The sequence below is a fragment of the Myotis lucifugus genome, unplaced genomic scaffold (genome assembly GCF_000147115.1).
Source record: "Myotis lucifugus unplaced genomic scaffold, Myoluc2.0 scaffold_276, whole genome shotgun sequence".
NCBI classification, from domain to species: domain Eukaryota; kingdom Metazoa; phylum Chordata; class Mammalia; order Chiroptera; family Vespertilionidae; genus Myotis; species Myotis lucifugus.
This window is the reverse complement of record NW_005871324.1, coordinates 124,627-145,209: the sequence shown is the minus strand read 5'-3', so window position 1 is coordinate 145,209 and position 20,583 is coordinate 124,627. Positions and strand designations below refer to the sequence as shown.

Sequence of the window (20,583 nt, the reverse complement as noted above, 5' to 3'; positions counted from 1 at the left end):
GTTAACCAGTCCTTTCTTCAAAGATATTTAGGTTGTTTCCCATTTTTGCTTCATTAAGCAATGCTGAGACTAATAACCTTGTGCATAACATTTGTGTACATATGTGCGGCAGCTATATTGTAAATGTCCATCGAAACACCATCTTTTGTATTGGTTCAAGGTAAAGAGCTTATGCAGAGCCGAAACCGGTTTGGCTCAGTGGATAGAGCGTTGGCCTGCGGACTGAAGGGTCCCAGGTTCGATTCCGGTCAGGGGCATGTACCTGGGTTGCGGGCACATCCCCAGTAGGAGATGTGCGGGAGGCGGCTGATCGATGTTTCTCTCTCATCGATGTTTCTAGCTCTCTATCTCTCTCCCCTTCTCTCTGTAAAAAATCAATAAAATATATTTTTTTAAAAAAAAAGAGCTTATGCAGAGATGGCAGCAAGGATCTGGGGTGGATGCTCAGAAAAAACCTCAAAGGGTGTGGGTTTCTAGGTCAAGCCTGTTTTCAGAATCTAGTACTCCTCTAGTCCTTGTATACAGCCTGAGTGTAGGGGCCACTTTGAATTGTTCCAACCCAGCTCCAAAGATACTGATGTATTAACTACAATGTTTTAGATTTCTTTGCTGCATCTTTCCATATTTTTTTCCCCTTTCATGTGACAGAGTTGTAATTATTGGTTATTACCTTCTAGGCTATAAACTAGTCTAGTGGGTAGCAGTGAGCAAGACAGATATAGGCCTTGTTCTTATAGAACTATTTTTATATTTTTACCTCTATAGTTTTTTTTAATTAAATGAAACAATGAAAGTAAAGTTTTAACAAAGCAATTTCAAATGTTTATTTATGTAGATACACATATATAATAAACGCTTATGTATATAAATGTTATGTTGGAAGATGCTTAATTATTTTTACCATGGCTACTCCCCGCCCTACACTTCCTCTTGAAAAGCTCACACCTTAACCTCCAAGCCTTTCAACGCCTAGGTTTTCTTTCAGCGCTAGGCAAGTGCGATGCGCCGCCAGCAGGGGGCAAGAATCAACCAGGCGTGCCTATTACCTAAGCAACAGAGTCAAACAACATTCTCAGAATGACTTTACAAAAGGGTTACCAACAAATTAATTTATTCTGTGTTGGGTCACATAATATTATTATAAGGAAGTGAGAGGTGGTAGCGACAGACCTATTCTGCAGCAATCACTAACTGACAGCAATAGTTTGTTCGGGTTATTAGCTGTGTACGCGGAAAAAAAGTGGGGCTGATGGTGCTCACACTCCTAATGGTATAGGATCTGCCAAAGAGCTCCGAGTTATTTGCGGTTTCATATTGAATAAAGTGCTGTGAACGAGCAATGTCTATGCGAACATTTTCTTCTAGGATTCAATAGGTAATGAAGAGCTTGCCAAAGTACCAGAGAAGCCACAAGGTAACTTCCCGGGCCGAAGCCACAAGCCAAAAGGGATCTGAAAGCAGCTTCGGGCCCCTCCTAGCCCGACTTTGAAAGCAGGTGCGGGACGCATGCGCCCGGCCCACCCGCTGACCTGCTCCTGGCACACGGAGCTCAGACCTTCTTCCCGGCAGCCAGCGGGATCGAAAGGGAGGGGCAACGGAATTCTCGCGAGGCCTCTCGAGCGCCGGCGGAAGCAGTAGACACGTGACTCTCCGAAGCGGCCTTCGGCTTCCCCCTCCCCCTTCTCGGAAACCCGGCCCCTCACCCCTCGCCCACCCCGGAGCCGCGGTAATGGACCGTTTGGGTTCCGGAATTCTCTTGGATCCAACCACTGGTACCGGGTCGGCGGGAGCCGGCGGAGCCCGTGCTTGGCGGCGAAGGCAGGGGGCGGTCAAGATGGGGGGGGCAGACCATCTTCCTTCACCTAGGAGGGAGGCGGGGCGGAGAGGGGCGCCGGGGAGCGCGGTGGGGGAGGGAGGAAGTCACGTGGGGCGCGCTGCGCGCGCTGCGCCTTCTCCGTCGCCCCGCCCCCGCCCCTCCCGGCGGGGCGGGGGGATAGGGGGGAGGGGCGTCAAGATGGCGGCGGGGAGGTAGGCAGAGCCAGACGCCGCTGCTGCCGCCGCCGCCGCCGCCACCGCCGCCTCCGCTCCCGTCGCCTGTGGTTCTCCAAACTCTCGCCGCCCGGGAGAAGGTGTACCGGCGTCGCATCCCGCAAGGAAAAGTAAGTCCTCGCCTGAACCCTCTCCAGCTTCCACACTCGCTCTGCCGGACAGCCTCCCACTCCCACCCTCCTCAGGGGGCCGGTGGGGCCGGGCTGTGGGGGGGGCGCCGCCACCTCACCCCGGTTCGGGGCCTCTCTCGCCGCCCCCTGAGCTGTTCGCCTCGGGGGCACGGTCCCGGCGGCGGCCCCGCCGCGCTCGCTTCTTCCGCCCGTCAGCGCCGGGCCCTGCGGTCGCCGCGCGTGGGGCTGTCGGGCCCGGGGGCCCCGCTGTCCCGGGCCAGGGGCACCCCTTTGGGCGGGGAAGCAGGGTGTGCGGACGCCGGCGCTGGCCCCGCTGGGGTCGCCTCCCTTGCTGCCCCCGCCGTACACCGGGGCTGCGAGGTCCCGGACCCGCCGGAAAGTGAGCTCCGCGATCCTTCAGAAGTCCTCCCGCCCGAGGGTTGCTCCCGGGATTCTAGGGCGAGTGCGGGAGGCTGCTGGGGCGCCCCCAAACCGGACCCCGCACTTGCAGTGCCTCGTCCCCTCGCTGTCCGGGCGGTGGGGAGGGTCCGGGACACGTGGGGACCCCCTCCCCGCCTCGCCCGGCCCGGAGGTTGATCTCACCCCCAGCCACCTCGCCCGCCTCCCGGAGCATCTGTCCGTGGAGGGGCAGGGCGGTTGAGGGATTTGCTTGTACTTTGGGAGTGTTTGGCGTAAGCAGCACCTAAAGTTCCCCAAACCCGTGTGCGCGGGTGGTTTCCCAGAAGCGGTTTGGGGTCTGTTTAACCGCCGAGGAGATCGGGATGTTCCTGCGCTAGTGATTGTTTCTTTCCTGACCCCGGCTCCCAGCTCCTCCCCTTTCCACCCCGGCTTTGTGCCTCTGTTTGGTTAATGTTTGCGGACCACTAACTTGATCCTCGCACAGAGAAGCTCTTTTTTTTTCTTCTTTCTTTTTTCCCCCGGGCGTGCTCCGTGTACTGTGGGAGGCTTTTGTTTTTTTGGGGGGAGAGTCGTCGGTAGAGAAACGTGGGAAAAGGACGGGGCGAGAAAAGCGAGAGTGGAATGAAGCTACGTTTTTTGTCCATTGAATTGCGCAGCCAATTGTAACTGCACCCGGAAGTTTGTGCTGAACACGTGTTGACGAGGGAAGGTTAAAACCGGGGTCCCCTTTGACCTTTGAAAGTGGATTATTAGCCTGTTTATGTTCAGTTCAATGCTTCATATTCTCTAGACAACCGGCGTTAGAGACGGAATGGGGCTTCTCACCGGCCGCCGGGAGGGTCGCAAACGCTGTCAAAGCCCCAGGTTGCACCAGCGCCAATAGACAGAACGCGCTTGCAGACCAACCAGCTACCAGTGCGGACGGATCCCGTTTCCCCCGCTACTTAGGGCGGTCAGCACTGGTTTTCAGTCTGGGGGCGGGTGTGGGGGGGGGTCAACCTTATTGCACAAAACATAGTTTGTACAGTTTCTAGGGTAAAATGCAGGATTTGCTACTAGTGCCTTGAGTGGCACATTGATCTTGCAAGCAAGGGAACATTTTATTTTCATGTTTAAAGAGGCTTTACCTTACCAGAGCAGTGACAACCCCCCCCCCTTCCTTTTATCTCCCAATCTAACTTTATGCCACATGATTCTCTTAAGAATTTTAAATAAATTTTACATTAGTTGCTGGGTAAGCTTTAATAAGGGAGGCTTAGTGACTTGCAGTTCATTCATTCATTGAATGCTGCTATGTCAGGCAATTTTACATGTTTTAAGGGCTTTGCTGAAATTGCTAATTAAAAACAGGTAGTATGGGCCCTGGCGGGATAGCACAGTTAGAGCGTTGTCCGGTAATGCCAAAGTTTCGGGTTTGATCCCATCAGGGCACACAACAAGGATCAAACAATGAATGCCTAAGTAAGTGGAACAACAAATTGATGTTCCTCCCTCCCTCCGCCTGCCCTCCCTCTCTCTCTACATTCAATCAATAAATAAAAATTAGAAAGAAATAGGCAGTATGGAGATTCTTTACATGCTTTTTTTTTTAAGCTTTAAAAAATTTAGATTTGAGAGAAAGAAATAACGACTGTTCCACTTATTTATGCATTCATTGTTGCTCTTGTATGTGCCCCGACTGGGGATTGAACCCACAAATGTGGCATATCTGTCAACGCTCTAACCTGAGCTGCCCGGCTAGAGCTTTACATGCTTTTTAAAATGATTCACCTCAAAGACTAGCTACAGCTACATTTTGGCATTTCTTAGTCTCTAAATTGAGCTTTGATTTCAGAGCTGCCACCTGTGAAGGACATGAACACTCAGATCCTAGTAATCTGACTTTTCATGAAGCTTTGTGGGTTCCCATGCTTTGTCTGCCTAAAGTAAAGATAATTTCTGGGAGGAATTGCTTTCACATTAAATAGCCAATAACCAAAATGGTGTCATCCTAAGGTTTTTGGAATGGTCTTTGTTTTTCAGTGCTAATTGACAGATCCACTTTGTGGTTGAATTTACTAAATATTAAAGACCACCTTGGGATAGCGCTGAAATCCCCCCCCCCAACCTTTTTACTGCATAACACAGTAAGAAATACATTTTACATTGTGACCTAGTGCATATAGACACATAGAACTGAAAAACTCATCTTATGAAGTAATGTTTTCTAATTTTCTGTTCTATGCTGAGATGTTTAAAAATACTGGTTATGGTGCACTGAGTTGATTGGACAACACACTGTGTTTTGGCCAGCAGATTGAAAAATACTGGAATAAGGTTAAGAGTACAGAATCTTGGAGGTATGTGGTGTGAGACCTCCTGGGTTTGTTGTTACCTTGCTACACTTCCTCTCTAGGCCTCAGTTTCTCATCTGTGGCAAGGGGATAATGGGTAGCATTTACTCAGTGACTATCTTGAAAGTTAAAAGAAAAAAAATCCAACCGTATACTAAAAATAAAGCTAGCCATGTGAATTTGATGGTGATCAAGAAAGTTATTTCATTTCTGCATTTGATTCCCCCCCCCCTTTTTTTTAATCTTCACAGGATATTTTCCCATTGATTTTTTTAAAGAGAGAATGGAAGTGGGGGGGGGGGAGAGAAAGAAACATCAATATCAGACACATCAATTAGTTGCCTCCTGAACACACTTTCACCAGGGCTGAGGATCAAGCCTGCGACCAAGGTATATGTCCTTGACCAGAACCTAACCCGGGAGCAGATGCTCTAACCACTGAGCAGACAGGCTAGGGCCTCACCTGATTCTTGGGTTTCTTTTGTGAAGCATTTTTTTCTCTTGTGAATATTTTTTTAAATATATTTTATTGATTTTTTACAGAGAGAAAGGGAGAGGGATAGAGAGTTAGAAACATTGATGAGAGAGAAACATCAATCAGCTGCCTCCTGCACACCCCCTACTGGGGATGTCCCCGCAACCAAGGCACATGCCCTTGACTAGAATTGAACCTGGGACCCTTCAATCCGCAGGCTGACGCTCTATCCACTGAGCCAAACCGGTTAGGGCTCTTGTGAATATTTTTGAAACTTTGTTTTTCTTTCTTTTTTTCCAGAGAGAGAGGAAAGGGGGAGGAATGGAGAGAGAGAGAGAGAAACGTCAATTTGTTCCATTTATTGATTCATTCATTGGTTGTTTCTTATATGTGCCCTGACCAGGGATCAAACCCAAAACCTTGGCGTATCTAGATGAAGCGCTAACCAACTGAACTACCCAGCCAGGGCTCGAAACTTTGTTTATAATCTACAGATTCCTTTGTGATCCTTTCTTCCCGTAGGTTTTGCAGTGAGAATGGGGAGAAGGGCACTTCAACTGAGCAGTTGCTCCCTTGAGGATTAGGTGTTTAAAAAAATACAACTAATATCTTATTAGGTAAAGAAAGCTCTCTTTATACTAACCATTTTTCTCCTTGGGTTATTTTTTTAAGATATATTTTTATTTATTTCGGAGAGGAAGAAAGAGGGGAGAAATAGAAACATCATTAATGAGAGAATCATTGATCGGCTGCCTCCTGCACACCCCTTACTGGGAACCGAGCCTGCCATCCGGGGGTGTGCCCTTGACCGGAATCGAACCCGGGACCCTCCAGTCTGCAGGCCAATGCTCAATCCTTTGAGCCAAACCAGCTAGGGCTCTCCTTTTATTCTTTTATTTTTTTAAATATATTTTATTGATTTTTTACAGAGAGGAAGGGAAAGGGATAGAGAGTTAGGAACATTGATGAGAGAGAAGCATCGACCAGCTACCTCCTGCACACTGCCTACTGGGGATGTGCCCGCAACCAAGGTACATGCCCTTGACCAGAATCGAACCTGGGACCCTTCATTCCGCAGGCCGACGCACCATCCACTGAGCCAAACCGGTTAGGGCTCTCCTTGTATTCTTTTTTTTTTTTTTTAAATATATTTTTAATGATTTTTTACAGAGAGGAAGGGAGAGGGATAGAGAGTTAGAAACATCGATGAGAGAGAAATATCGATCAGCTGCCTCCTGCACACTCCCTAGTACATGCCCTTGACCGGGATCAAGCCCGAGACCCTTCAGTCCGAAGGCGGACACTCTATCCACTGAGCCACACTGGTCGGGCTCCTTGTATTCTTAATAAACCACTCAGTAGACACTTAATAAATACTTGTTGTCCTAGCTAGCCAGTTTGGCTCAGTGGATAGACAGTCCGCCTGTGGACTGAAGGGTCCTCAGTTCAATTCTCAGTCAGGGCACATGCCCGGGTGGTGGGCTCGGTCCCCAGTAGGGGGTGTGCAGGAGGCGGCTGATCAATGATTCTCATCGTTGATGTTTCTGTCTCTCCCTCTCCCTCTCCCTTCATCTCTGAAATCAATAAAAATATGTTAAAAAAATAAATACTTGTTGATAGACTATATCTACTAAATTCTATCCTTAAAAAAAATTTAATATCCGAGGATACTTTTCCCATTGATTTTCAGAGAGAGAGAGGAAGGGAAGGGAGAGGGACACATCAATTGGTTGCCTCCCACAGGTGCCCGACTGGGGTTGGGGATGGAACCTGCAACCCAGGTATGTGCCTTTTACCAGGAATTAAACCTGAGACCCTTCAGTTCGTGTGCTTATGCTCTAACCACTGAACACACCAGACAGGGCAAAATTCTTAAACTGTATGTCAGTCACACATCTGGGCTGCATGAAAGCAAAATTGAAGCTGAGTCAAAAATCAGACATGCTTAGTACTATTAAATAAGGAGAAATAAACCTTTTTGTTATTAGTTCTGGCAAAGATAACTTGCTAAGTGATATTTTCTGTGTACACTTAAAGATATCAGTGTCCTGAGACTCTGATTAACTGGATACATGACACTTTCGGTAAAAAGGGAACTGTTATTTTATAGAACTAATTTGGAAGTTAATTATTGGATAGGTTTCCAACAAATAGTTTGTATTCTGGGAAATAAAGTGTTGCATCAGTGATATAGGAAAAAAAAAGTTTTTTGGACACGATACTAATGTTTATCAAAATGATAGTAGCTAACTTTTGTTTCAGGTAGTACAGCAATTCCTATTAGGCAAGTTCTATTTTATTCCTATTTGAAGATGAGGAAACTGAGTCATACTATATTACTTGACCATATTATACTTACTAAGTGGGTGATGTAGCCAGTATTTGAACCCTGATATTCTGCTTGACTCCATGGTCTTTTCAACTTCTGTTGTGTGCCGCTGCAGACACATCCCTGGTAACTGGCATGAGCTGTAAGCTATAGAGATCTGTTTTAGGTCTCAACAAGAGAAACCTTGTCCTCCTTGATAGGTTTCAGTGTTGGTATTCTCTGTGGGAACTGTATCCTTTCATTCTTCCGATTGGCTATTGTTTCCTCAGGATTCTCTTCCTGCCAAGGGTGGCTCTTAGTTTCTCTCTACTACCGTGTCCTTGTTTCTTATTTATCATTGTCGCTTTTATAGTGTACTATTTTGAACTAGGTGATTACTTTCAAATGTATTTACGATAAAAATGGAGCCATTTTGTTGTCCATTGTCTGAGAGAGAATCACTGCTGTTAGTAACTTTGGGGTTTGTTAGATTGCTACATGTTGCTTGTCATCTGAGGTCTATGTGATCCTTAGTAGACACAATGTAACACAGTTCTCTTACACCTAACAGTATTTGCATTTATATTGTATTTAGACCGTTCAAAGTGAAAATGTTTTCCCTCTCAGGAGTAAATCCTACTTATTATAAATCGAGGAGGAGAAGATTGGATAATATAGCCTTTTAAGGGCTCTCTCAGCTGAGCACTGAAATTCCATGAGTCTGTAATAATTTCAGAATAGGACTATGATTAAATATTAAGGGGTTTGGCTAATGGAGTTAGAGAATGGCACAGATGTTCCCTCTCTATCCCTTTTCCTCCTCACTGCAAAAAAGTACAAGTAGAGAATTTGTATTCAATTGGCTAAGAGAGAAAGTATCCCTAGATTTGTTTGTGTGTAAAATGTATATAAAATTAAAATGTCTTTTATTAATAGCTCCTAAGAAAAAATATCTTTTACAGACATTGTCAATACTAGGTCACTACTCAAATCAGAGGTCTCAAATTGTGATTCCTATGAATGAATTTTGAGTAGGTCACTGAACTGCTGCCATCATTTCTTGTCTAAATATCAAGTTTCTCCCCAAAATTCCTCCCTTCCATGATAATATTTTTGTACTTTTAAATTTTTTTTTTTTTTATTTCAGAGAAGAAGGGAGAGAGAGAAACATCAGTGATGAGAGAATCATTGGTCGCTGCCTCCTGTACGCCCATACTGGGGATGCAACCAAAACCTGGGCATGTGCCCTGACCAGGAATCCAACTGTGACCTCCTGGTTCATAGGTTGACACTCAACCACTGAGCAACACCAGCTGGGCATATTTTTGTACTTTTAATGCTCATTGTTCAGAAACTATATTTCAAAAAGCTCTCGAATTCAGTAACACTTTTTGGTGATTTTGTTTTTGTTTCATGAGTTAATGACATTTCTGTACTCTTGAGTGTAAGTAGTCCAACCAGACTTGGTGCAAAACTGATGGATTAAAGGGCCCTGGGACCTCCAAGCGTTCTGTGGTCTGTAGTTTAGGAGTCAATTTCTTAAAACAGTGTGCTTTTGTTTCTAATGTACATAAACTATTTCCAGTAATTACTTTTAAAATATGGCATTTTGATAGTCTCAAGTTCTATTAATTTAGGTCAAGATTAGCCATAGTAAGTGGGCCAAGATCACCCCCTATTCCCACAGGTCCTAATGAGGTAATTTATGGATTGAAAATGTTTTTGAAGCATTTAAAGTACATATTTGTACCGTGCATCTTGCTGCCTAATACTCCATCCCCTTCCAATTTTAAGTTAAGTGTTGAAACTTTCAGGGTTACCAACATTGACTTTTTGATCTACTCATTGAAAAGAGAATAAATGGGCTTTGAAGATATAGATGTGAATGGGTGATCTTGACGAGGGAATTTAAGCTTTCTGAGCCAGCCTCAGTTTCATCTTGCTTAGGGTTGTGGGCTTGTGATGTATATGGAGAGCCTAACACTGTGTCAGGCTTGTAAAAGGTGCTTAGTCACGGTCAGTTCCCTTTCCTTCCTTCCTCCTACTCAAATTGTTTTCTTCCTTAGGCTTCTTTTCCTTTTTCTGAAGAGTTTTGGGAAGTCTCCTTTGGACTCTGTCCTTCCTCCCATCCTTTAAGCTGTGAGTCTGCCCTTAGTTTCAATTCTGGATGTCTGTGGTTTTCTACCTTAAATTTATTCATGGGTTCATTAGAGCTTCTTTCTAAGTGATAACATGCTTGTGTGGCATAGACCTACCTAGGAGAAGATTTCTTTTTTTTAAAAAATATGTTTTATTGATTTTTTACAGAGAGGAGGAAGGGAGAGGGATAGAGAGTTAGAAACATTGATGAGAGAGAAACATCAATCAGCTGCCTCCTTCATGCCCCCTACTGGGTATGTGCCCGCAACCAAGGTACATGCCCTTGAACGGAATCGAACCCGGGATCCTTGAGTCCGCAGGCTGACGCTCTATCCACTGAGCCAAACCGGTTAGGGCGCTAGGAGAAGATTTCTATGTTAGTTATATTGCTTTCATCTAAAATAGAAGTTCTTATATATTGGAAGTCATGTTTATTGCATTCTTGGCTAACACCTTTTTGTAGGACATAACGAAACACTGACATTTAATTCTATTGCATAGTCTGAGAACAAATGGACTAGCTGAAAATTAGTATGTTTATATAACATGAAATTAGCTTTCTGAGAAAAACAAGTACAGATTTCCCATAAGTATGTTTGTATATATAAATTGTTTCTTTCAGATAAATTAATGAGAAAAGTTAAAATTAAGAAAGTTCTGTTAAGCTTTTGTAGAATACTTTGCTCTCACTCCTAAGAGTGCAGTTGGGAAACCCCAATCTAAAATGTACCTGCTGCCCTAACCGGTTTGGCTCAGTGGATAGAGCATCGGCCTGCGGACTCAAGGGTCCAAGGTTCGATTCCAGTCAAGGGCATGTACCTTGGTTGCGGGCACATCCCCAGTAGGGAGTGTGCAGGAGGCAGCTGCCCAATGTTTCTCTCTCATCGATGTTTCTAACTCTCTATCCCTCTCCCTTCCTCTCTGTAAAATATGTTTTAAAAAATAAAAATAAATAAAATAAAATAAAATAAAATGTACCTGCTTGCTCCTAAATAGGCATTCCCCCTTTAAGACCCACATAACTCATCTTTCACGTCTCCTGGGCTCAACTTTTGATTACTCTCTCTTGGCTTAACTCTAATTATCCATCAACTCCTGTGTTTTTTGTGTGTGTGGTTTTCTTCTTCTTCTTCTTCATATTCTCCCTTCCATTTTGAGCTTTTATTTAAACCTGGTCTTAGGAATTCTCTCTCCTAAATATATTGGAATCCATACCCGCTTCTTTACTTCTTGCTGTTGCGCACATCGGCTCTCCTGGTCTGCTGTAGCAGTTTTTGTCTCCCTGTTTCTGGTCTTAAGGAGTGCCAGTGTCTTTCACGTGTCTATGGGTTTGAATACGCACACTGTCCAGGAGATCCTTGTCCACCGGGCGATTTTCTTTGACTCTTGGCTCCAGTGTCGTCTTTGTAACCTCTCTCCCTCAGCAAAGTTCAGCATTTCCTTTGGTTTTCCCACAGCATTTTGTCGACATATTCTTGCTGTGTTTGACATACCTTGCTGTCCTTTATATCTTAATTTGAATTTTTGGGGATCAGAGACTATTCCTCCTTTTTGCCTGACACGCAGCCAGTTCCTCGTAAACATTGAATGAATGGATCTGGTAGATAATGAAATGCTGGTTTATATTTAGAAGAGAGTTAATTATCATTTTAAGTTTTTTATGTTAACACTTAATATTTTGTTCTAAAGATGGTGGAGCCAGGACAAGATTTACTGCTTGCTGCTTTGAGTGAGAGTGGAATTAGTCCGAATGACCTCTTTGATATTGATGGTGGAGATGCGGGGCTTGCAACTCCAACACCTACCCCTTCAGTTCACCAGGTAAGAGTCCTCCAAAGCCTCTAAAAAGGAGATTTTTCCCCTTAATTTTAATTTCTACTTATGAAAGTAGGTAATATTAAGTCTTAACTTAAACATGTATGTGAAGGTTATTTTTATGTTGAATTATTAGTCTTCATTCATGAGATGGAAAACATTTGCAATGAAAATCAAAACATTATTTTTTGCTTCGTTGTATATATAAAAAGTAAGAGATGAATTGTTTATTTTTCTGGGAGGATGGTTAATCTCCTTACTAGTTGTCTCTATGTACTTTATAGGGCATTTTTCTGAGGTTTTACTATACACATTTTCTGAAAGCAAAAGTGAGATTCTGGTGTTAGTGAAATTTTGTGAAGCTGGTATCCTTGCAGAGATTGTTCCTTTTTACTTGGCACTAGTGATTTTACATTCCATTTGAATGTAAAGCTTAATATTTTTTGTTTTAATAAAATACATCTCTTGTTCTTGAAACGGAATTCACTGCGTCATTCTTTTTCTCGATGTTGTTTTCTCTCCAGTCAGTGCCACTTAGTACATTAGAACTAGGTTTGGAGACTGAAGCAGCAGTTCCTGTTAAACAAGAACCAGAGACGGTACCTACTCCAGCACTGTTAAATGTTAGGGTAAGAATTATTTAGATTTGGCATTACTACGGAAATAGTTTAGGACTATAGTAAGGAAGTAACCTTTCATACAAAACAGTTTTATCTCACTAGTTCTGATTTTTGCTACTTCTTTCCCAATATTTTGCTCTCACCTATTTTCTAAAACATTTGTTTCATTCTTATTTATTTATATTGGTCAAAAGATAATTTGGACAAAACAGAAATTTATTTTATTTATTGCAAATGATAGAAAATTCATCAAGTAAAAGATAAACTTGCATTATCCCACTATTCTCTTCATTTTTACTTGTTTAAGTTTTTGTCCATTGGTATGAAATTTTTATGTGATTATAATTGTGCTTTAAACATAGCAGTTATTAACTTACACCTAGTGGTATAAAGTTATTGGACAAACTTTAAAATTTGGTAACATGATAAACTTGTTGAGTTTTATTTAAAAGCGATAAGTAGGATCTGGAAGATTCTTGTTACAGGGGTCATGGAGAAATAACATAGTTTGAGGTGAAAAGGAAGTAGAAATATACATACATTTATAAAAGTATCTCAGTTATACTTTAGTTGCTTGTAGTCACAGACATACTGTTATCCTCAAATCTTGACCTTTTTTTAATTGGTGACATGATCACCAATTATTTGTAATGTACCTGTCTGACCATTCGTGTGACATGAGAATTTAGAGCTCTGCTTGGTGGTTTTATCTTGTTAAGTTCTAAACATTAGTAGAATCTGTGTGATAGCAAACATTGGACAGGAGTCCTGGAATCTTAGAAACCGAAAATGGTCCTCAGAGAGCTCGGGCCTCCAGAGGTGAAGTGATGTACCCAATGTTCTCTGCCTCGCTGGGGCCGTGCTGAGATTATACACTCTTTCTGTTCAGTTCCTTGTGTTACAAGGTTACTGTACATCACAGCTTGCTTCGGAGAGTCCCATTTTGTGTTTGCTCTCCCCAACAGTTATATAAAATGTCGCACCACTGTACCTTTTTCCCCTCAAAATGGTGTGTTCTAGTTGGAGTTTATTATAATCATACTTAATTAAAAACGAGGTGCCAGTGGTTAGGTAAGAATAACAGTCAATTTTAGGTTTTAAATGGCCTACTGATAGTGGCTACATTAGAGGAGACAGCATTTTTCAGTGGTGTGATGTGTATGGTTTTCTTTTCTAGCAGCAGCCTCCGTCTACAACAACATTTGTGCTGAATCAAATAAATCAACTTCCGACCTTGGGATCTACAATTGTAATGACTAAAACACCACCTGTAACAACGAATAGGCAAACCATCACTTTAGCAAAGTTTATCCAGACCTCTGCAAACACACGCCCTTCGGTCTCAGTACCAGCAGTACGAAATGCCGTGACCTCTGCACCTTCAAAAGACCAGGTTCAACTGAAGGACCTTCTGAAAAATAATAGTCTGAATGAACTCATGAAACTGAAGCCACCAGCTAATATCGCTCAGCCAGTTGCAACAGCAGCTAGTAAGTCTGCTTTCAGTGGTGTCAGTTGTCTGCCTTTGATAAGATATATCAGTGTGTTTTTAAGGGTTTCTTGGGTCTTAAAAGAACTGGACATGAAAGACGTAAAAACTTTATGTCTGTATACTTACAGTATTTATACAATTTAAGAGAAGCAAAAATTTAGAAAACTTAGCATTAAACCTTGAAATGAGGTGTGGAATTTCCAAGTAGTTTCATTGACATCATGAGACCTCAGTTTTATATATGGTGAATAACCAGTTAACATTTTTCTCAATCCTTTAAATCAGTGCTTCTCAAACTTAATGTGCCTGTGAATCACTGGGGATCTTGTTCAAAAACAATCAGATTCTGTAGGTCTTGTCTGGTGGGGCCCAAGATTCTGCATTTCTAAGAGTTTTGGAGGTGCTGTTGCTGGTGGTCCTTGGACCATGCTTGAGGTGAACAAGCTTTAAACTGATAGTCTGATACTTTAACTCTGACCTTTACAGTTTTATGATTTTGCCTGTCATTGGCTTCATTACTTATGGACAGTTGTGTTTTTAGTAAATTTTCCTTTAAAGTACATATACTCATTATAAAATAATTCACTATGTTTTCTTTGAAGAGTCAACACCTATAATACTTTTTTATAGCAGCTTTATTGAGATACAATTTACATACCATAAAATTTTCCCATTTGAACTGTACAGTTCAGTGGGTTTTAATATATTCACAGAATTGTACAATCATTACCACCAGCTAATCCATAATACTTTAACGATAGGTTTAGATTTAAAGGGAAACAGCCCAATAATAGTTTGATCACACCTTTTTAGGAATTCATTTATGCATAAAGAATGTAGATTTTATAGTTAGTTTTTCTGCCTTGGAGTGGCTTTTTTTGTTGTTGCTCGCTCATTGAACAAATATTTATTGAGTGCCTATGTGTCAAGCACTGTTCTGGGATTTTTGAGGCTATGGCTGAGATGAAAACTGTTGATTTCACTTCCCACATGGAGCTTGCATTCTAGTGGTGTTTCACAGTATGTAAGTTACATAATATGTCAGGGATAAGTGTGATGGAAAGAAACTGAAAATGTTGTGTAGGGCAGGAAGAGGTTATAATTTTAAGTGGAGTACTCAAGCTTCGTGTTTAGCATAGTACATTTATTTTTAAAGGTAAAATAGAATTAATCTGTCTTTTTAATTTTGGTTATATCAAGTTTTAGTAGTATATTTTTAGAAACTGAAAAATGAATTCTTAAGAGGGATATTTTTTCCTTGTCTTCTCCATTGAACTAAATAGTATTTGAGTCCCTGTCTTATATATAAACAAACTATGTTGACTGATGGAGATGCTAACTCTGATTTCAGTTATATCCTGAGCTGACCACTATGTTATATAGTATTAGCCCTGATTGGGAATCGAACCATGACCTCCCAGTTCATAGGTCAATGCTCAACCACTGAGTCACACCAGCCAGATAAGTTTTAATACCTGATGTAGACTAATGTATAATTTTGTGGCAAAATTGACTGCGAGGAAGTTGTAATGTGCTTGTGTTTATAAAGTAGAGGGCTAGAGGCATTCCAAAGGAAGGAGCAACGTTTGTAAGGTGATGTAGAACTGTGTCTCCAGGGACAGATGCAATTAGAGATACAAGATAATCTAATCTTTATGTTTGGGTCTATACTATTGTGCCCTTATCACTATAGTCTTACTCTCAGCATCATTCTCTTGAACTAACTTTAATCTGGCAGCTAGATACCCATTGTGAAATTATTTTCACTGTCTTAGGACTGATTTCTCTTTTCTGCTGTGGAGAGCAGGACTGTGGCACCTAGTTAAGGTGCAGGGCAACATCTGAATGGCTCCTGGGAAACTTGGAGTGATCAGCAGTTAGTGGAAGCTGCTTTTCATTAAAGTTTTTGGGTTTAATGAGGAGAGATTGCTGCTTTTATGTGAGTGGCTCTCTAAGTATTCCACTCCACCCTTCAAGTCAGCATGTGCTTTTATAATTTAAAAGAGAGGATATATGCCATGGGAGGAAAAAGTTTAGAGAGAACAGAAAATAGGAGAGATGTGGGGCTGTACAGTAACACTCCCACATTCAATATAGTAATTTTAAAAGACAAAAGACTGCAAATCAAAGACATCCTTGTGTGGAAGCCTGAGAAAGTCAGACCAGGCCAGGGCTGAAAAAGAAACAGTAAGTGAATGCTGAAGATAAGCACATGTTTGTGTTGCAGGAGAGAGTCATGTTTATACTGAAAGGGAAGAACATTAAAAGTATGAAACGGCACAGAGCAAGGTGTTGCATGTTCTTCTTGTATTTCTTATCTCTGGCTGTTGCCCCGTTAGGAGCCCTTAGGGGTTCTCATCTCTCACTTGAGCTCCAGTCCTGCCACTTGGAGAACTGTTCACTGGCTCTCCTACAGTTCACTCTCCTACAGTGAAACAAATTGGGACCCAAAGTAACTTTACTATCTTGTCCAGCATTGTTTTGTCAGCACTTTAATCCCAGTTGTTATGTTCTCCCCTGTGACAGGCTCCGAAATACTCCCCATCTTTTGGTAGAACAGACAAGACGCTAATCATTGCCCTTGGTGTGATTTTCACACTGTGAGCTCAAGAATCCCAGGTACCAGGATGCTTCCCGAATACTTAGAGATGTAGGCTAATTACAGGGGCTCTGGATTCTTTGACCAAGCAGTTCTACTTTGACACTCAGATTGAGGGCTTCTGTCGCTGTATCTAAAAAATATGCAAAGCATTGGTGTAAGAAAAGAAAAGGTTCGTTGTAGATTACTTGTTTTCTTTTTCTGAGGAAAAGAGGAAGATAGTCCCCAGTTGTTGTTTTTTTCCTTTCTGGAAATAATTCTTTTGCCTTGAAAGTTAGTAGGCACCTTCAGATCCAGTGAGATTGATTCTATCTTGGTGAGAATACTAAGTTTTGTTGTTTGTTTTTAATGAACCAAGTGAAGTATCTTTTTAAAATATGGATTTTAGAGAGTAAAGGGGAGTGGGGGGGAGGGGGACAGAGAAAGACATCAATTTGTTGTTCCACTTATTTATGCATTCATTCGTTGGTTCTTGTATGTGCTTTGACCGGGCATCGAATCCACAACCTTGGCATATCCAGATGACTTTGTAGCCTCTGAGTTCCCCAGCCAGGGCCCCAAGTGAAGTATCTTAAAGAAATGCTGGCTCTTGGCATTCGTATTGAAATGAACTATCAAATAGTTCTGGTTAAAGCTTTCTTTTTAATAAATAGCTTTCAAGTTTTTTTGTGCACATTTCCTTTTAAATTACTTGTTTTCTAAGGTTAATTCTTCCAAAATGGGACACAGCTTTGAATGTTTTCATCCTTATGCTGACTTTAAGTTAGTGATAAGCAGATCCGTGTATTTGGGTTTATGAAGTGGGTAAACTTTACTGAATTTTTAAAAAACTGTAGGAAAAGAAATGGAGATTTTGTTCTAAAATGTAAATTGACTCTCCCCTTCAGCTGATGTAAGCAACGGCACAGTAAAGAAGGAGTCTTCTAATAAAGAGGTAGCAAGAATATGGATAAATGACATGAAGATGAGGAGTTTTTCCCCGACCATGGTGAGTTTCAAAGCTGTATCTGTATTTTTGTGTCATGTAAAAGACTCTTGCCTAAAAGTGTTCTAGAACAATCCTTAGGAAACTTTTTTTTGGGTGAAGGTGGGCTACTCAGCTACATAAACTAATGAAACAGCATTAAACTTCACTGGGAAAAAACTACTATATACTGAACAAGGTGGTTAAAACTTGCATAGTTGATAAGATGGATGTAATGATATATGAGTACTGACATATTTTTTTGTTTGTTTGTTTGGTTACTCATCACCAGAGGATATTTTCTCCATTGAGTTTTCGAAGGAGTGGACGGGTGGGAGGGAGAGGGAAAGGGGAAGAATGAGAGAGAGAGAGAAACATCAATGTGAGAGCGATACATCGATTGGTTGCCTCCCGCACATACCCCAGCTGGGGCTAGGGATTGAACCTGCAACCCAGGTAGGTGCCCTTGACCAGAATCGAGCCCCTGATTCTTTGGTGCGTGGGGCAACCTCTAATCACTAAACAACACCAGCCAGGACAACATCTTTTTATTGTGAATCACATCTAATTGGGGGGGGGGGGGAAACCAGGGAAGTATTTGGTAACTATTCATTTGGGATTGAATATGAATGTATAGCTGTTTATGAGTTGTCATCATATAATGGTCTAGGTATGAGTAATCAATATGCTAATCTTTTTCTTACATTTTGGAAATGCTGTATGCTTCCAATGTACGGAGTCCATCGATTCTGTACATTTATGTAAAAACTGCGCTACGGCCCTAACCGGTTTGGCTCAGTGGATAGAGCGTCAGCCTGCGGACTCAAGGGTCCCAGGTTCCATTCCGGTCAAGGGCATGTACCTTGGTTGCGGGCACATACCCAGTGGGGAGTTGTGCAGGAGGCAGCTGATCGATGTTTCTCTTTCATCAATGTTTCTAACTCTCTATCCCTCTCATTTCCTCTCTGTAAAAAGTCAATAAAATATATTAAGAAAAAAAAAAGCTGCGCTACGTATAATACTGAGTTTGTGTGGTAGGTTTCTACCAGGAGTGTACTGCATTGCATGGCTCCCCCTTGAATAAACAAGGAATGTGACAAACATTTTAACTAACAAGGTACAGCAAAAGGTACATTGTGATGCTGGCAACAAGGGTTATGAGTGTGGAGGAAAGTGCGATCTCGTGGGCAAGCGAAGAATTCGTTTTATAGAGGAGGTATAACGGAGCTTGGGTGTTGTGTATGGAGGGAGGGCATTTTCAGAAGGGAGCGAAATTAAAGCATAAATAGGCACAGAGGAGGTGGTGGCAGCCAAGTGCTTGGGTGACACTAAGCCAAGACACATGGCTTGCAGAAGATGGAGTGGTTGATTTGAGCTTTGTGGAGGGTCCCGATGTGAATTCAAAGGACCTTGGACTTGGTGCAGCAGCCTAGAACTGGAGGGACGTGCTAATGATTCAGGATGAGTTCGGGTAGGGAAAAGAGAGCTTGAAGGAGGTTGGTTAAGTAATGCAGAAAGGGTAATAAAGGTCTAAACTTGGCATTAGGAAGAAAGGGGAACAGGAAAAAGGAAAACAGGACAAGACAACTACACATAACAGTAGGAGAGGATTGATGGGACTGGGGATGGAGTAGGAATTAGACGGCAGCGCAGCTGTGCCTGGGGCTGTGTGCGGGGAGCTGGAGAGCAGGTGCTGGCAGTCCCAGGACTTGATGCTCGTGCATCAACAGCTTACCTAAGTGGATTTCTACAAAGTTAAGAGTTCATTTTTCTCCAAGAAATGTATGTAGTTAGTGCTCAGGCTCACAGTCAACCCATGTTTGCCTATAATATGCCAAAGTCTATATTGTGTTGTAGTTTGGGAACATCCAACAGATTGCATACTGATAGCCTATGGACCAAAACCAGTGGATACCTGTGTTTTGTTTGGCCTCCACAAGTTTTTGAAAATGTTTGAAGTTTTGCTAACACATAAAAATCCTGATTTCTAGGTTCTCTTAAAAAAAATAGGAGTACCTGAGAACCCTAGGCCCACATTCCTCACCCAGTAGAATGTGCCTGGAGTTGACTAGTGGACATTTACTTTGTGTGTTGGGCAGGCATTGCCCAGGTCCCACAGTCTGTGTGCCTCCTGTGTATCTCCTGTACCCTAAGCTTGGTGGCAGTTGCCATTTTATATCCCACTGGCTTAGAAATATTACCTGTGTAGTCCCTGCATTTTGTGACCCTTTGGTATTACCATCTTATCCTCTAAGTTTAGGTAGGGGAGCTAAGGTAGAGGGAGACGGAAGGAAGCCGGTCATTTAGCGGAGTATGCACTCCTGTTATAGTTGAGATGAAGTGGAGTGGGCGGACTTAGAATTTTAATTTGCCCAAGGCTACACAAAAGACAGGTGAAGCCCTGTGGTGGCCCCTTTGTGTGTCAGGGATGAGAGCAAGTCATGGATGATCTGCGCTCATTGGAGAAGCAGGGAAGCCATGAGGAATCCCGATGTCAGGGAATGTAGCAGTGATGTCATGTTTCCAGGACTGAGGATGGTGGGCATTCCTGCAGAAGATTTTCTATGTGTTGGCCGGGCCTCTAGTCTCTCAGATTAGAATTGATTATGCTGTCTTTGTGTTACAGAAGGTTCCTGTTGTAAAAGAGGAAGATGAACCGGAGGAAGAGGATGAAGAAGAAATGGGCCATGCAGAAACCTACGCAGAGTATATGCCAATAAAATGTATGTCTTTGGGATTTGCCAAAATAATGAAAGACTTCCAAGTTCCTCTTGAACTTAAAAACTTTCCCACACACGTTGTTATCTATTAGGATTTGTCAATGTGGGCACTTAAGAATTTGACAAGCACCAGCTTTGTAATGTTTTAAACTAGAATATGTTTGAAAATATATACACATATACTGTGTTGTTTTTTTCTTCTATACAAAGTTAGAACTTTGTTTTAGGTTGAAGTCTTTTAAAACCAAGAATAAAAGCTTTCCCAGCCAGCGTGGCTCAATGGTTGAGTGTCAACCCATGAACCAGGAGGTCACAGTTCGATTCCCTATCTGGGCACATTCCCGGGTTGCGAGCTCAATCCCCTGTGTGGGATGTGCAGGAAGCAGCCGATCAATGACTCTCTCTCAACATTGATGTTTCTATCTCTCTCTCCCTCTCCCTTCCTCTCTGAAATTAATAAAGATATTTTTTTTAAAAAGAATAAAAGCTTGGGTTTATATTGTTTTGAGTTAGCAGTGAATATAAAATCAATAAATTGC

General features: G+C 42.3%; 1 protein-coding gene across 1 annotated transcript in view; it reads left to right on the top strand.

Annotated features, from left to right (window-relative positions):
- The first annotated feature begins 1,995 nt into the window (after positions 1-1,995).
- Positions 1,996-20,583, top strand: part of SBNO1 (strawberry notch homolog 1) — a 50,409-nt gene continuing 31,821 nt past the window's right edge. Inside the window, 6 exon segments of the mRNA XM_023763204.1 lie at positions 1,996-2,159; positions 11,524-11,655; positions 12,174-12,278; positions 13,447-13,759; positions 17,248-17,348; positions 19,951-20,047. Coding sequence (XP_023618972.1) covers positions 11,524-11,655; positions 12,174-12,278; positions 13,447-13,759; positions 17,248-17,348; positions 19,951-20,047 — 748 coding nt within the window. The 5' untranslated portion in view covers positions 1,996-2,159.